We start from the raw sequence: 12,168 nt of genomic DNA, 5'->3' as shown, positions 1-12,168 counted from the left end.
CATAACCTTAAATAATAACCTATACTGATGTCTACTGTCAGATAATTTTACTGGACCTGAGCAGGCCAATTCTCTGTAGTTTCTTCATTTCTTCTTGTATTTTCCGATATTCATTTCCCAAACCCCCCCTCACAATTTGCCCGAAATAACATTAAAATAGGATAAAAATGCAGAATTTAAGAATGGATTTGCTGACACTCTTAGTAACACATAAAAAACAAAAAACTTCAGTTGTTCAGAATAGTCTGTAATGCACTAAACTATACCCTCATCATCACCGCACAGAGTTGAGGACAAAGGAAAAATGAACAAATATATTAAAAATTATTTATATTTATTAAAAAAATTATTAATATCACAACAATCACCTTGTAAAAATCCTAAAGAACGAAAAAAGTTAGAAAAATAGCTGTATTTCAATATCACTATAACACTTGAGTATAATTCCACTTTAAACTTCCACATCTGAGAATACGATATCCCATTTATTGAATTTTCCTTGATCGCAAATTTTCATTGAAATCAAAGCACCGATTTTTGCTTCATCTGTGCCCAAACAGGTACCAGCAGCTAAATTGAAGATCGGAATTCCTTCCTATGGAAAAATTATTTCTTTATCATACAAATTAAATCAATATTCCACAAATAAATTGAACATGACTAAATCTCACAAATGAAGAAATTAAGCACAATAAAAAATGTACTAGTAATAAAAAAAAAAGTTAGTCACCAAAATGTTTATTGGAGTGTGCTCTACTAAATCAGGATATTGATTCACTTACTTCTCCTATGTGTTTCCATTCTTGATCACCACCAGTTTCATGACATTTATATAACATCGGAATTCCTTTTCCAGATTGTAAACATAATAATTTGGACAGAACCATTTCATGTTTATCTGTTTGGAACCACATCTGGAAAACATCATTCATCATTATATACTTAATTAGTAAAATGGCCAGTCCGTTTATGGTTAAATAAATAAATAAATTATTACTTGACTAGTCAACAGAGTAAACAATATCAGAAAAAATAATTCACCTGGTTTTTGCTCTGGGAACAGATTCCTAGAACCAGTTTTCCACCCTTTTTCGGTGAGTCTTTTTCACTTTGAATGCAAAATTTGGTGCCCAACAATCGAATCTGATATTCTGCAATATAATTCCTTTTTCTGGAATACCAGGGTTGATATTTTTCTTGTTCTACTGCAGCCCATTTCTTCTTTAACCTCTCATCGTTATCAGTTGGTAATGTTAGTTCGGGGTAAACGTTTTTTAGATACCACTCGAAATCCTTGCAATTTATTTCTTTCCTTAATGTTAATCTGGATGATATATCCCCATAATTCATGGACTCTGCTCCTTTTCGTGATTCTATGAAAAATTTCTGCAACAAAAGGTTAAGTTAGGTTAGGTAACAAGGTAACATTTTCTAATTAAATTTGAATAATTATTATCTTCACTTTTTGTTTAATAAATAGAAATTCACCTTGTAATCATCCATCCAAACATGAGCAACCCTAAGAGAATTATACAGCATGGTATCTTGGCCATTAGGGTCTCCGTAAGGTCTTCGTTTACGAAAAACATGTCCTATTCTGCTGCAAGGCATTATATCCATATGGCCTCCGCACATCCATATCTGTAATCTCATAATGAATGAACTATAATCATAACTAAACAATTTCAAACAGTAATTTACCCTGAAAGATATTTCGATGTTCTCACCTCCCCAAATATTCATGTAAGCATCGTATTCCCCTAGTTCCCTGAAGTATTCTTTATCGATAGCAAAAAGACCCCCTGCCATGGTTGGACTTTTTATTGGCTTCACAAAATTTTCTTCTTTTTCCAGAGTACCTACAAATTAAAGTAAAAAAAAATTGGAAAAACTGAGAAATAATTAAAATAATAAAAATTAACCTTTAGGTAAATTATCCCATTTGAAGTGGAGTCCCCAAGTAAATCCCCCTCTAACCAGGGGGCTTGATGTATAAGCAAAAGTATCTGCATTTATTATGTCTATGACTGGTAGTGGCACATTCTTTTTATTTTCTTTTATTCGATTCAGGAGCGGTTCAATCCATTGCTGGTTGACTTCAACATGACTATCAAGGAATATCAATACCTAAAATGACAATCCAAAATGGATTTTTTTTTAATTCATAGATATTAGAAGGTTCGTTTAAGAAATGATAAATTCAATATATTTCTAAATTTTTCTAATTCATACATCTGAGAAAACTGAACAGTTTTTTTTGTATTCATTTGAAAATTCTTTTAACTGGTTAAAGAAAAATAGATCAGCAAAAAATCTCTAGAAATAGATATTTTTTCCATACCTCCCCTTCTGCTCTTCTAGATCCATATATTCTAGCTCTAATTAGACCTTCTCTTCTTTCTGTTCTATATATTTTCACCTTATCTTTTAAATTAACATTAATATGTTCTCTCAGATCTTTTTGCAGATCACTGATATCACTAAAATCGTCTACTAAAACAATCTCTTTCAAATATTGTGGAGGCGTTCTGTCCAATATCGAATAAACTGTTCTTAGAAGTGTAGAAAAATGTTCATTATAAAAACAAATAATAATAGAGGCATCTGGTAAATCTATAGGATAAGTTATATTATGGCACCTACAAACATGAAAAAAAAATTAGAATACCTGTTGAAAACATAAGATTTTTTGTTCAGTAACTTTGGTGGGGATATTTCTCACTATGAGATTAATGCAGATGAAGTTTTGAATGGTAATACTCACAATTTATTCCTAGTATCTGGTATAAACCTATGATTTCCTAGTCTATTGCTTATGAGAGTATTGAAAGCATGAACTTTATAACCTTCATCTCTGACAATTTTATCTTCTTTAGATTTTATAATGCCTAATTCATTCAAATCTAAAACAGGGTTGGCTTAGGTATATCGTATAACTTCTTATTGTGTGTTAAATCAATATACCTGTTATTCGAGAATCCTTCAGGCCATTATCAGTTAATATATCAAAAGGCAAACTAGTAACTGAATTATTATTGGCAAGGGATTTATTTAGTTCTATATACAAATATAATGATAAAATCCATGTAAATGAAGCAAAACATATTCCATAAACAAAAGATTTATTAATACTCAGCATAATTAATTAATTGAAAAATCAATACTAGATTCAGATAAATCACATAATTACAAGAGTTCAACAAAAAAAAAGTTTTAAAACAACTTTAATTTTCAATCAGTAAATTTTCACATAATTTAAAAATTGAAAACAATTTTTTAGGTTAGGTTGTTATGACATTCAAAACCATAGATCCTCATGAACACTAAGTTCGAAATTAGACCTTCTTTTCAAATTTTTCTAGAATCGAATTTTATTTGATATTCTTATTACACGATATTAATTCAATAATGATTTTTTAATAAAGTTTCATTTCGAAACAGTCCTTCAACACAGGTTAGGTACATTTTGACATTTCAATATTTACGTAACCTTCAAGAAATTTCTAACTTTCTGTTACCCAATATCGTAATAAATAAATAATTAGAAACCAAACGATGAGCAAAGCACGTATTGCGATAAAAGAGGTTTCTCCAGCATTGCAAAAAGTGCGAGAGTTTCTTCTAGGCAGACCTCACACCATAGCTCTTAGATTTGACCCTGACGTAGCTACTCGAAATCCACCACAACCTGAAATACCTGGGGGCCCTTCACACCGTTTAGATAATAATTATTATTGTGCACGAGATGCTAGGGGAGAAGTACAACCTCCAGATGTTGTGGTAACCAATTCTGGTGTTAAGCTGTTGGAAACAGACAAACCAGAGACTGTCCCAGTAAGGAATAGATTGCCAGGAAACATTCATCAATGGGATTAATTTTACAATGTATATTAAATAGTGAATAAATCGTGTAGTTACATGCTCATTTATTTTTGTCTTTTATTCAGGCAGTTATTTTCGAACTGACAGTAAAACCGTCTTCTTATGATTTATGTATTCATATTTTGTGATTTTTTTATCACTTTCAATTCAATGAATGTTAGGAATTCGAGTGTAAAACTAAAAGAAAAATTAAAAACAAATAAAAATATATTTCAGTTTCAAAATTAGATACAGGTGTGCATACATCAAATGTTGCTAAAAACTGTACAATTTAAAGATATCTTAAAGGGTAGAACACAGGATATCATCAATCAAAGATAATGGTCAGTGAAAAATCAGTTAACAAAAGTGAACATATTTTTGTGATTTCTAATTTACTCTCATTTCAACAATATTGTTCAACCCTTAACTCTATATCAACTCTAAATTGTCAAATTTTTCTGTATCATAAAATGAAGCTTTAACCATTCTACCACCGAAAAATCTACCGTTCAGATCAACAACAGCTTTGATAGCACTTTCGATTCTTCTGAACTCAACAAATATCCTTACAGCTTCTTCGGGATTTTCATGTTGTATCTCATGAATTACCACACTACCGACTTCCCCATACTTTACGTTGCATTCTTCTTTTACTTCGGGTTCAAGGTCATCGTCTACTTCACCAGGACCAACCATATTCTTCAGCAGAACAATCTACAACATCATTGTTTTTCTAAATTCAGCATGTATTAAAAAATAATGATATGTGCATTACCTTGCTTGGGTTCTTCATCATATCAGTAATGTTCAAATTTATACCATCCTCCTCTTTTTCAGCTTCCATTTGCAATTGTAATTCTTTTTCATGTATTATCCTACCCCCCCTTTTAGACGTCTTCTCTACTTGCAATGCACTAACCATACCCTGTTCTTGTTTACCAAGTCCTTGTCCTTCTTTAAATCCATATTTTGCCATTATTTTAGCAGCTATTGAACCACCTGCTGCGGGTACTAGATTAAGTGGTTTATTAGGAAAGATTGGTGCTATTTCTGATGGTTCTTGTAAACTTGGAGGTGGAGCTATTGCAGCACCACCTGATGGCCTTGCTTTTTTGATGGGTTCTTTTTCTTCCTCTTCTTCCCACCGACCTGGAAAAAAATTGAACGATAAATTGAGAATATTGGCAAAATTGCAGATAATTAATGTTAGTTGTATAAAGTTTTTCTTTACCCGCAAAGCCACTAGCTACAGGTGGTTGAATCATTTGAGGAGTAGAAATAATTGGCGTTTCCTCTTGAACATCATTGAATCTACTCTTTCTTTTCTTTTCTCTCCTCTTTTCATCTTTATCATTATCTCTTTCCCTACTGTCCCTCATCTCTTTCACGATCTTTTCATATTCATTTGGCCACAATGGATCATACTCGTCAACACAATTCCAATCATATTCTCGAAAAGCATTTCCAGGCGTTACAGTTTCCTTTTTAGGTTTGGATAACATGGGGTGAAACATATCCTCTTCATTTCGTTTAGATTTCAAATCTATTACAGGAGCCAGGCTTACTTTTCGTTGTTGGTCTCTTTTGGGTTGTGCTACAGTGGCTTTTTTTAATTGCAACTGACTTTGCAGAAGCTTGATTCCAGAAGACCAGCCAGAAACGTTTTCCGCCGGTCTACCCTTTATATCTAAATCGTGGTACAAAGACATTTTGTGCTCCTAAAGTATAATATTTGGCAAAACAGAAATTACTTCAAATTAAACCAATATTATTGACAGTTGTTTTGTTTGGGTTATTTTTTGAGGTTATTTTCTTATACGGCAATATTTCTCTGTGATTACCATAGAATGAAGTTCTAGGAATAAAGTTTTCCAAAATAAAGGAGTAATTAATGGCCTTGTGAATCTGTTTTACCCTTTTAAAGTTTAAAATCGCCACTGGTGTTTTCAGAAGGCTTTTCACCGTTTGTTAATGTGAAATCTTCGTTGGGAAAGTATTTACTTTTGTACAGTTATTATTGAATTTGTATGTATCACAGAAATCGATTACTGATTTATTTTCTAAATTTGTTCTTGTTTCTGTTGTGTTTTAATTGGTATTATATTTGATTTTTTCCTGATATATAAGTAGTTTAATTTAATTCGAAAGTTTATTATGTTCTGAACACTTCTAGATGCGTATTTTGTTGCGTTTTGAATACTTTTTTCAGGTGGATAACATTTCATCTGTTCTTTTCGAATTTTCTGTCTCAATCGACGAAGAATTCGAGGTTGACATCGATACCATCCGTTCGGCATTCGTGGATACGACAATGTGCTAGAGATTTGATACTTTCAGGCTAGGTTTGAAAGCCGTTTGAAAATGAACAAAACCCATACTTCTTTTTCTCAATTTTTGGAAAATGATCCATACAATCGAAATGAAATTTGAAAATCATTTGGAGAATGGATGAACGAATGTTCAAGATTAATAAATTTTTGTTGTCGTTATCTCTCAATTAAGCAGATCTTACTATAATAAATCGGATGAATTGTTGTGGGTATTTATACACATGGAGTACCTCATGGTTTCCGGGAGGGTCTTGGCCCCTTTTCAATCTATTCCTTGTTGGGATATAATAAGACGACCTTGTTTCATTTATGCACTTGCGTCCTATATACACAGTCTGATGGAACTGCGTTGTCATTCCAGATGGCTCTCTCTTCCTTCTTCCTTCTACTCCTTCCTGTTGGAAAACAAGGATCGAAGGGAACTTGCGCTTTGCCACAGCCAACTCGATTTCCTACGCTTCTACGTCGTGTTTTGTTGAAAACAATTAACATGGTTATCGATCGGTTTTGAAGAGGTGTCTGTATACGTGTTTTTCCAAATATCCTGCTGAATTTTTTGTGATAACTGCCAGGAATTTCAAATGAGAAGGTACGTTTCGAGTTTTGCTATAAATATACGAAGAATGCGCGTTTTTTTTTTGTTGGTTTTGCACCGGGTATGGTCAGTTGGGCAACGCTTGGTGATCACACGAATGGGATGAAGGAGAATCCGATTTCAACACGGTTCTATTTCTGTCTTTTGTAGTTGGGGTCATTGTTCTTGCGATGTTGCACTAGGTTATGGCTTCAGTTCCCCACAGACTTAGGTAATTCTTAAATTGCAAACAATAAATATCAACGCACATGATATTATTGATGGTATGGTTAATACCATCTTCTTGTTGATTGAGAGTCCGGAATAAAAAATGATTTATTAAAATTATTATTATTTAATTGAGAATAAATCCTTAATAAGTATTAGTTAATAAAAAATCCTCTAAGTTGGATATACAAATTTATACGGATTGTGGCATACTCCCATTCTGTTCATTTTAATCGATTTTTATATTGTTGACCTCGGTAGTCAGTTTTGAACCGATTTAATAACTTGGTCAACAAATATTTTGATGCCTGTTGTTTTTGGAATGTTTTCTATTTTTTTCTTTGATAATTTTGGATAATAAACATTCAACGAAGTAACGAAAACAATTTTCACTCCTGGAATTTTATCAGTTTACGTTTTGGAATGTGCAGAATTCAAGGTCGCTGCAAATTCTATGCTGATGGTTCAATATTTCCTTTTAAGGCGAATATGCTGTTACTATTTTTGTAACAAAAAATCATTTAATGATTTTTATGTACTATCAACGCTGTAAGTTTGCCATAAAATGATGATTTAGGTATTACCATAGCGATATGTGTATTCAATTTCATCATTTATATCATTTCCAATCACTTAAGTAGCATCATTTTCAAATTGCTCTACAATACGACAAATAGTGAGTAGATTCAACTGAATAATTTCGTCCATGAATTCTTCTTGAATTTTTCTTAGTAGTCACAAATGAGCACTGATTTTGATGAAACAATTTTAAAATTTCTAAACGTTGTATGTTTCCATGATTGTGAAGTATAGCTACTGAACACAAATGAGCTAAGAAATTTAAAAAAAATAACACACACTTTTGCCATTATAACCATTTCAGAATCGTATCATTCCTATTGGAGAATCCTTCACAAGCTATCCTAAAGGGTGTTTTTTTTAGAGCTATAGAACTTTAAATTGCAATAAAACAACGATGGATTATTCGATTGACATGAATTTTATTTATCCGCAAGATAATCTTGTGGCATTACATTTTAAATATGATTTCTGGCATATGACCGCCACGGCTGGCTCGGATGTAGTCCAATCTGGACGTCCAATTTTCGATGACTTTTTTCAACATTCAACATAGACCAATGACTTTACATAGCCCCACAGAAAGTAGTCTAGCGGTGTTAAATCATAAGATCTTGGAGGCCAATTCACAGGTCCAAAACGTGAAATTAGGCGGTCACCAAACGTGTCTTTCAATAAATCGATTGTGGCACGAGCTGTGTGACATGTTGCGCCGTCTTGTTGGAACCACAGCTCCTGGACATCATGGTTGTTCAGAAATGAAAAAGTTAGTAATCATGGCTCTATACCGATCACCATTGACTGTAACGTTCTGGCCATCATCGTTTTTGAAGAAGTACGGACCAATGATTTCAGCAGCCCATAAAGCGCACCAAACAGTCAGTTTTTCTGGATGTAACGGTGTTTCGACATACACTTGAAGATTAGCTTCACTCCAAATGCGGCAGTTTTGTTTGTTGATGTAGCCATTCAACCAGAAGTGCGCTTCATCGCTAAACAAAATAAAATGGACGTAGTGCGCGATACGTATTCCGCACAGAACCATTATTTTCGAAATAAAATTCAAACCTTTTTTTTTGTTTACAGGAAAGAAGGAAATTAACTTCAATCACCCTTCCTACAGAAAGGGAGTTGAACTGACACTTTCATGCTGAAATTGAGGCTGGTCACAACACACTTCCTGAAGCAGCCATAGTTAGGATGTGTCGGGACAGAGATATGAAATAATCGCTTTCAACATTTCCTTCCGTTTTTTTCCATTCAACTGCCTCGTAACCTTTGCTCTAGAACTGTTGGTAAGTGTTTTTTTTTGTTGGGTCCATATAAAGGAATTTAAAACATTATTCTATAATTATTTTTTCTCATAGTTTTTCTTGTAAGTAGAAAATTAAAAAAGAAATTATTATCTTAGCTACTTTAAAGTATCTAAGTTACTGTAACTTACTTACTTTTAATTTTTAGTGAAAAGTAACTTGTACCTATCTCAGATACTTTTCAGGAAAAACTTTATTTTGCAACTAAAAATGTATCTTTAATACGTAAAACTATCTGAGATGAATAGTTTAAGAGTAGGTATTTTTGACAATTTTGTTCGACCTAATTTTTAATGGTTATTCCTCATTTTTTCTCTGTTCTTTCACAGCAAGGAACCGTTGTTTACCTCAGGATGTTCCGGGTAGAAGAGATCTTGTTAGCTTTCTCTTCAAGTCGTAAATAAATACCTAAACTAAACAACTAATTTCTTGAATTATACCATCGACAATATTCTAATTTTCCGATATGTTTTCAGTGTAAAATACGATGCAAAATGAAAGGTCCCGTTAAGAAAGAAGAAACCAAGAAAGAACCGTTTGCGAAGAAAGAACAGAAAGACAAGAAACTGAAGGCAAAAAGTATACTGTTGCATTCTTGGTTGAACAGAAATGAACAAATCACCACAACCGAGGAAGCTAAAGTTGCTTGTAAAGCGAGGAAAAGGAAGGAAAGGCAAGAAAGCATAAGTTCTTTGTGTCAAGAAAGGAAAGTAATCAGGTCAAACTCTGAGGAGAGGCCACATTCAAGAAGGCATTCAGAAAAGGATAGCATCATACGACGAGTGTCTAGCAGCGAAGATTTACACATACAAAACATGAAAAACAAGAGGAACCAGTCTTCGAAAAACAAATTCGAGGCTACAGAAACCAATTCTTCAGTTGTTGATGAGTGCGAGCATGAGAAACGCAGGTCACATGAGAGATTTGCCAAGCCTCTAACCTTAAAGTGCAAAAAGTCTTTCTCGAAAAGACCCAAGGGTAAAAGTTTCACCAAAACAAGGTACAAAGTAGATGATAAACATAGTCACGAATCTTCCAAAGTCAATATCCAGATAAACGAACACATCGAGGTTTCCAAGGTGAAGAAAGAAAGATCTCCCAGTCCACACAGGGCTGCTTCATCAGCTTCTTTTGATCTGTCAACGCTTCACCAGCAGGTCGACGATTCCGAACCTCTTCCATCGTGTTCTAATCGAATGAACAACGATCTCTCTCCAAGTCTCTCAATTGTACCAAATCGTTTGTTGTCATCGCCTAGGAATTCCATTATAGCCACACACTGTATATACCTAGATCCGGACATCTGCGTCTACAACAACGGCAGGAAAGTCATCAACCCTATCGAGGAGAAGTTGCAGAAGATAAGCAAGCAGATGGGTGCGCTCAAGAAAAAGATAAAAAAATTTGAGAGTGACTTCCATTTGAAACACGGGTTCAAGCCAAACTATTTGGACAAGCTGAACGAAGGAGGTATAAAGAAGCATTATATGGAGTTGACCAAGTTGAAGAAGGAGTACAAGTTCCTTCAGGAGTCTGGCATCAAATCTTTTCATGACGAAAAGTCTGCTGATGCTAAGGAGAAGAGTCTTCAGGTGGTTATGACAGAGATTGAAATGGTGAGTGTGATGAATATTTCCAGCATTCTGCTCAATTTTGGGTACAGTTGGAATAGTAGTTTCCTGGAAGGCACCTTCCAACTGCGCCTAAAAGAATGGATTGTCTCTAAGCATCCAGTTTCTACCCCTTCCAGATTGTTCATTTCTGAATACTTATTTTCCAGAAATTGGAATCGAAGAGAGAGAACTCCAGTAGAAACTGTAAAATAGAAGATATGTCACAGGAACAATTGTCTGAGGAGAAAGTGGCTGTCCAGAAAGCTCTCCTACATTTGGAAAATATGTTTGGAAGGCCAGTTGACAAAGATGATCGTGATCTTGTGCGTCCTCTGTATGATAGATACAGGACCCTGAAGAGACTTGTTGCTAAAGCATCGATGGTGAGTCAGTAATTCTTTGTTTTAGTTTTTCCACTCTATAGTTTAGAGCCCTGTTGATATAAAAAAAAAATTCCAGGGGACGTCAGTTTCTAATGATCTTGAAACAATTCACGAAGACGAAACAGTTCATTTTGCCGTTGAATCTTCAAAGTCATCAGAAACAGTAACCGAAAAGACTTCAATCACGGCAACAGACAGCGACACAGATGTTTCCATCAATGAAAACTTGCATGCAATGGACCAGGAAGAACTTCGGCATCAGATGAAACTGGCAACAGAAGAGAAGAAAGTCTTGAGAAGAACAATAAAAGAATACGAATTGTCAGTTCAACAGAAAACTGGAAAAATGGTACAAAAAGAAGACAAGCAACAGATCCAACAACTCTATAAAAACTATAAGACAGTGAAATCCAAGATTAAACTTTTGGATGCTTTGATTTCCAAGCAGAATTAATATTTTTAGTTTGTATTTGTAATTGTTGAAAACACGGAAGTTGGTGATTTTATTATGTAGATACGAAGTAGATGTTTATTATGTAGCTCGAAATGAAGTTTTCGGCGAAAAATTGATGTAATAAAAAAATTATTATTAGTCTTTCTGAGGGTGTCGTTATAGATACATCTCAGATTGGAATAAAATACTGCTCATTCTCTTCTATTCAAAACCTTAGATGAGAAGTGTTAAATTAAAATAAATGTTTCAAAAATAATAAATGAGTTCTAACTAAATGTGGATGTGCTCGCCGAAGAGTTTTTTCTATACTGTTACAAATACGATTTTGTAAAATATGCTTTAATATTGTTGACGACTCAATCCATTCTAATATGAAGTGTTGACAATTTAAAGAAAAACTTTGTGTGAACTACAGTAATAGCATGAAAATTCAAATAACAAATTTTCGTATAGAACCCAGAATAAATGTTACCTATCACTATTTTTATGATTTTGTAATAGCTTTATTATGTTTTTTGTTCCACTCATAAATGTGCTAATAAAGATACTGATGTGCAATAATAAAAACAGAAATTCTTGGTGTGTTCTTTGAAATTCTTATTTTACCGTGTTTTTCCCATATTACTTAGGCTTGTGTTTTACGTATTAATATAATAATTATTAATAATATTATTATGTATTTTAAACGGATCAAAGTTTCCTTTCAACCTTCCACGTATGACAGTCCATTGACAGCTCGTTACTCGTTAGAAAAGGATATTCTATGATATTCTATATCTGAGAGACCAGTAATCTATGGTATAACCTTATTTATTGTTTATATTTAAAGG

At 33.6% G+C, this 12,168-nt stretch overlaps 3 protein-coding genes across 4 annotated transcripts; 1 reads left to right on the top strand and 2 right to left on the bottom strand.

The window, feature by feature from the left end:
- Nucleotides 1-320: 320 nt before the first annotated feature.
- On the bottom strand, nt 321-3,274 carry LOC123677997 (polypeptide N-acetylgalactosaminyltransferase 35A-like). Its single transcript, XM_045614754.1, has 9 exons — nt 2,965-3,274; nt 2,765-2,903; nt 2,342-2,639; nt 1,923-2,127; nt 1,702-1,859; nt 1,489-1,641; nt 1,042-1,386; nt 783-914; nt 321-595 (listed from the first exon to the last, which is right to left on the bottom strand). Exons 1-9 carry the CDS (start codon nt 3,137-3,139, stop codon nt 452-454), a joined length of 1,749 nt encoding a protein of 582 aa, XP_045470710.1. The 5' UTR covers nt 3,140-3,274; the 3' UTR covers nt 321-451.
- Nucleotides 3,275-4,071: 797 nt separating this feature from the next.
- Nucleotides 4,072-5,664, bottom strand: LOC123677998 (splicing factor 45). Its single transcript, XM_045614756.1, has 3 exons — nt 5,096-5,664; nt 4,640-5,013; nt 4,072-4,578 (listed from the first exon to the last, which is right to left on the bottom strand). Exons 1-3 carry the CDS (start codon nt 5,571-5,573, stop codon nt 4,294-4,296), a joined length of 1,137 nt encoding a protein of 378 aa, XP_045470712.1. The 5' UTR covers nt 5,574-5,664; the 3' UTR covers nt 4,072-4,293.
- A 902-nt stretch (nt 5,665-6,566) lies between these two features.
- On the top strand, nt 6,567-11,921 carry LOC123679348 (protein FAM13A). 2 transcript variants are annotated; one of them, XM_045616913.1, is made up of 5 exons: nt 6,567-6,783; nt 8,662-8,870; nt 9,218-10,504; nt 10,669-10,884; nt 10,961-11,921. In XM_045616913.1, exons 3-5 carry the CDS (start codon nt 9,383-9,385, stop codon nt 11,336-11,338), a joined length of 1,716 nt encoding a protein of 571 aa, XP_045472869.1. In that variant the 5' UTR covers nt 6,567-6,783; nt 8,662-8,870; nt 9,218-9,382; the 3' UTR covers nt 11,339-11,921. The 2 variants fall into 2 exon arrangements, with proteins under 2 accessions (XP_045472869.1, XP_045472866.1); XM_045616910.1 differs by having other exon boundaries at nt 6,568-6,783; nt 9,365-10,504.
- The last annotated feature ends 247 nt before the right edge of the window (nt 11,922-12,168 follow it).

This window comes from Harmonia axyridis, chromosome 4 (genome assembly GCF_914767665.1).
Source record: "Harmonia axyridis chromosome 4, icHarAxyr1.1, whole genome shotgun sequence".
NCBI lineage: Eukaryota > Metazoa > Arthropoda > Insecta > Coleoptera > Coccinellidae > Harmonia > Harmonia axyridis.
Note: the sequence above shows the minus strand (reverse complement) of the source record. Positions and strands in the feature narration are given on the sequence as shown.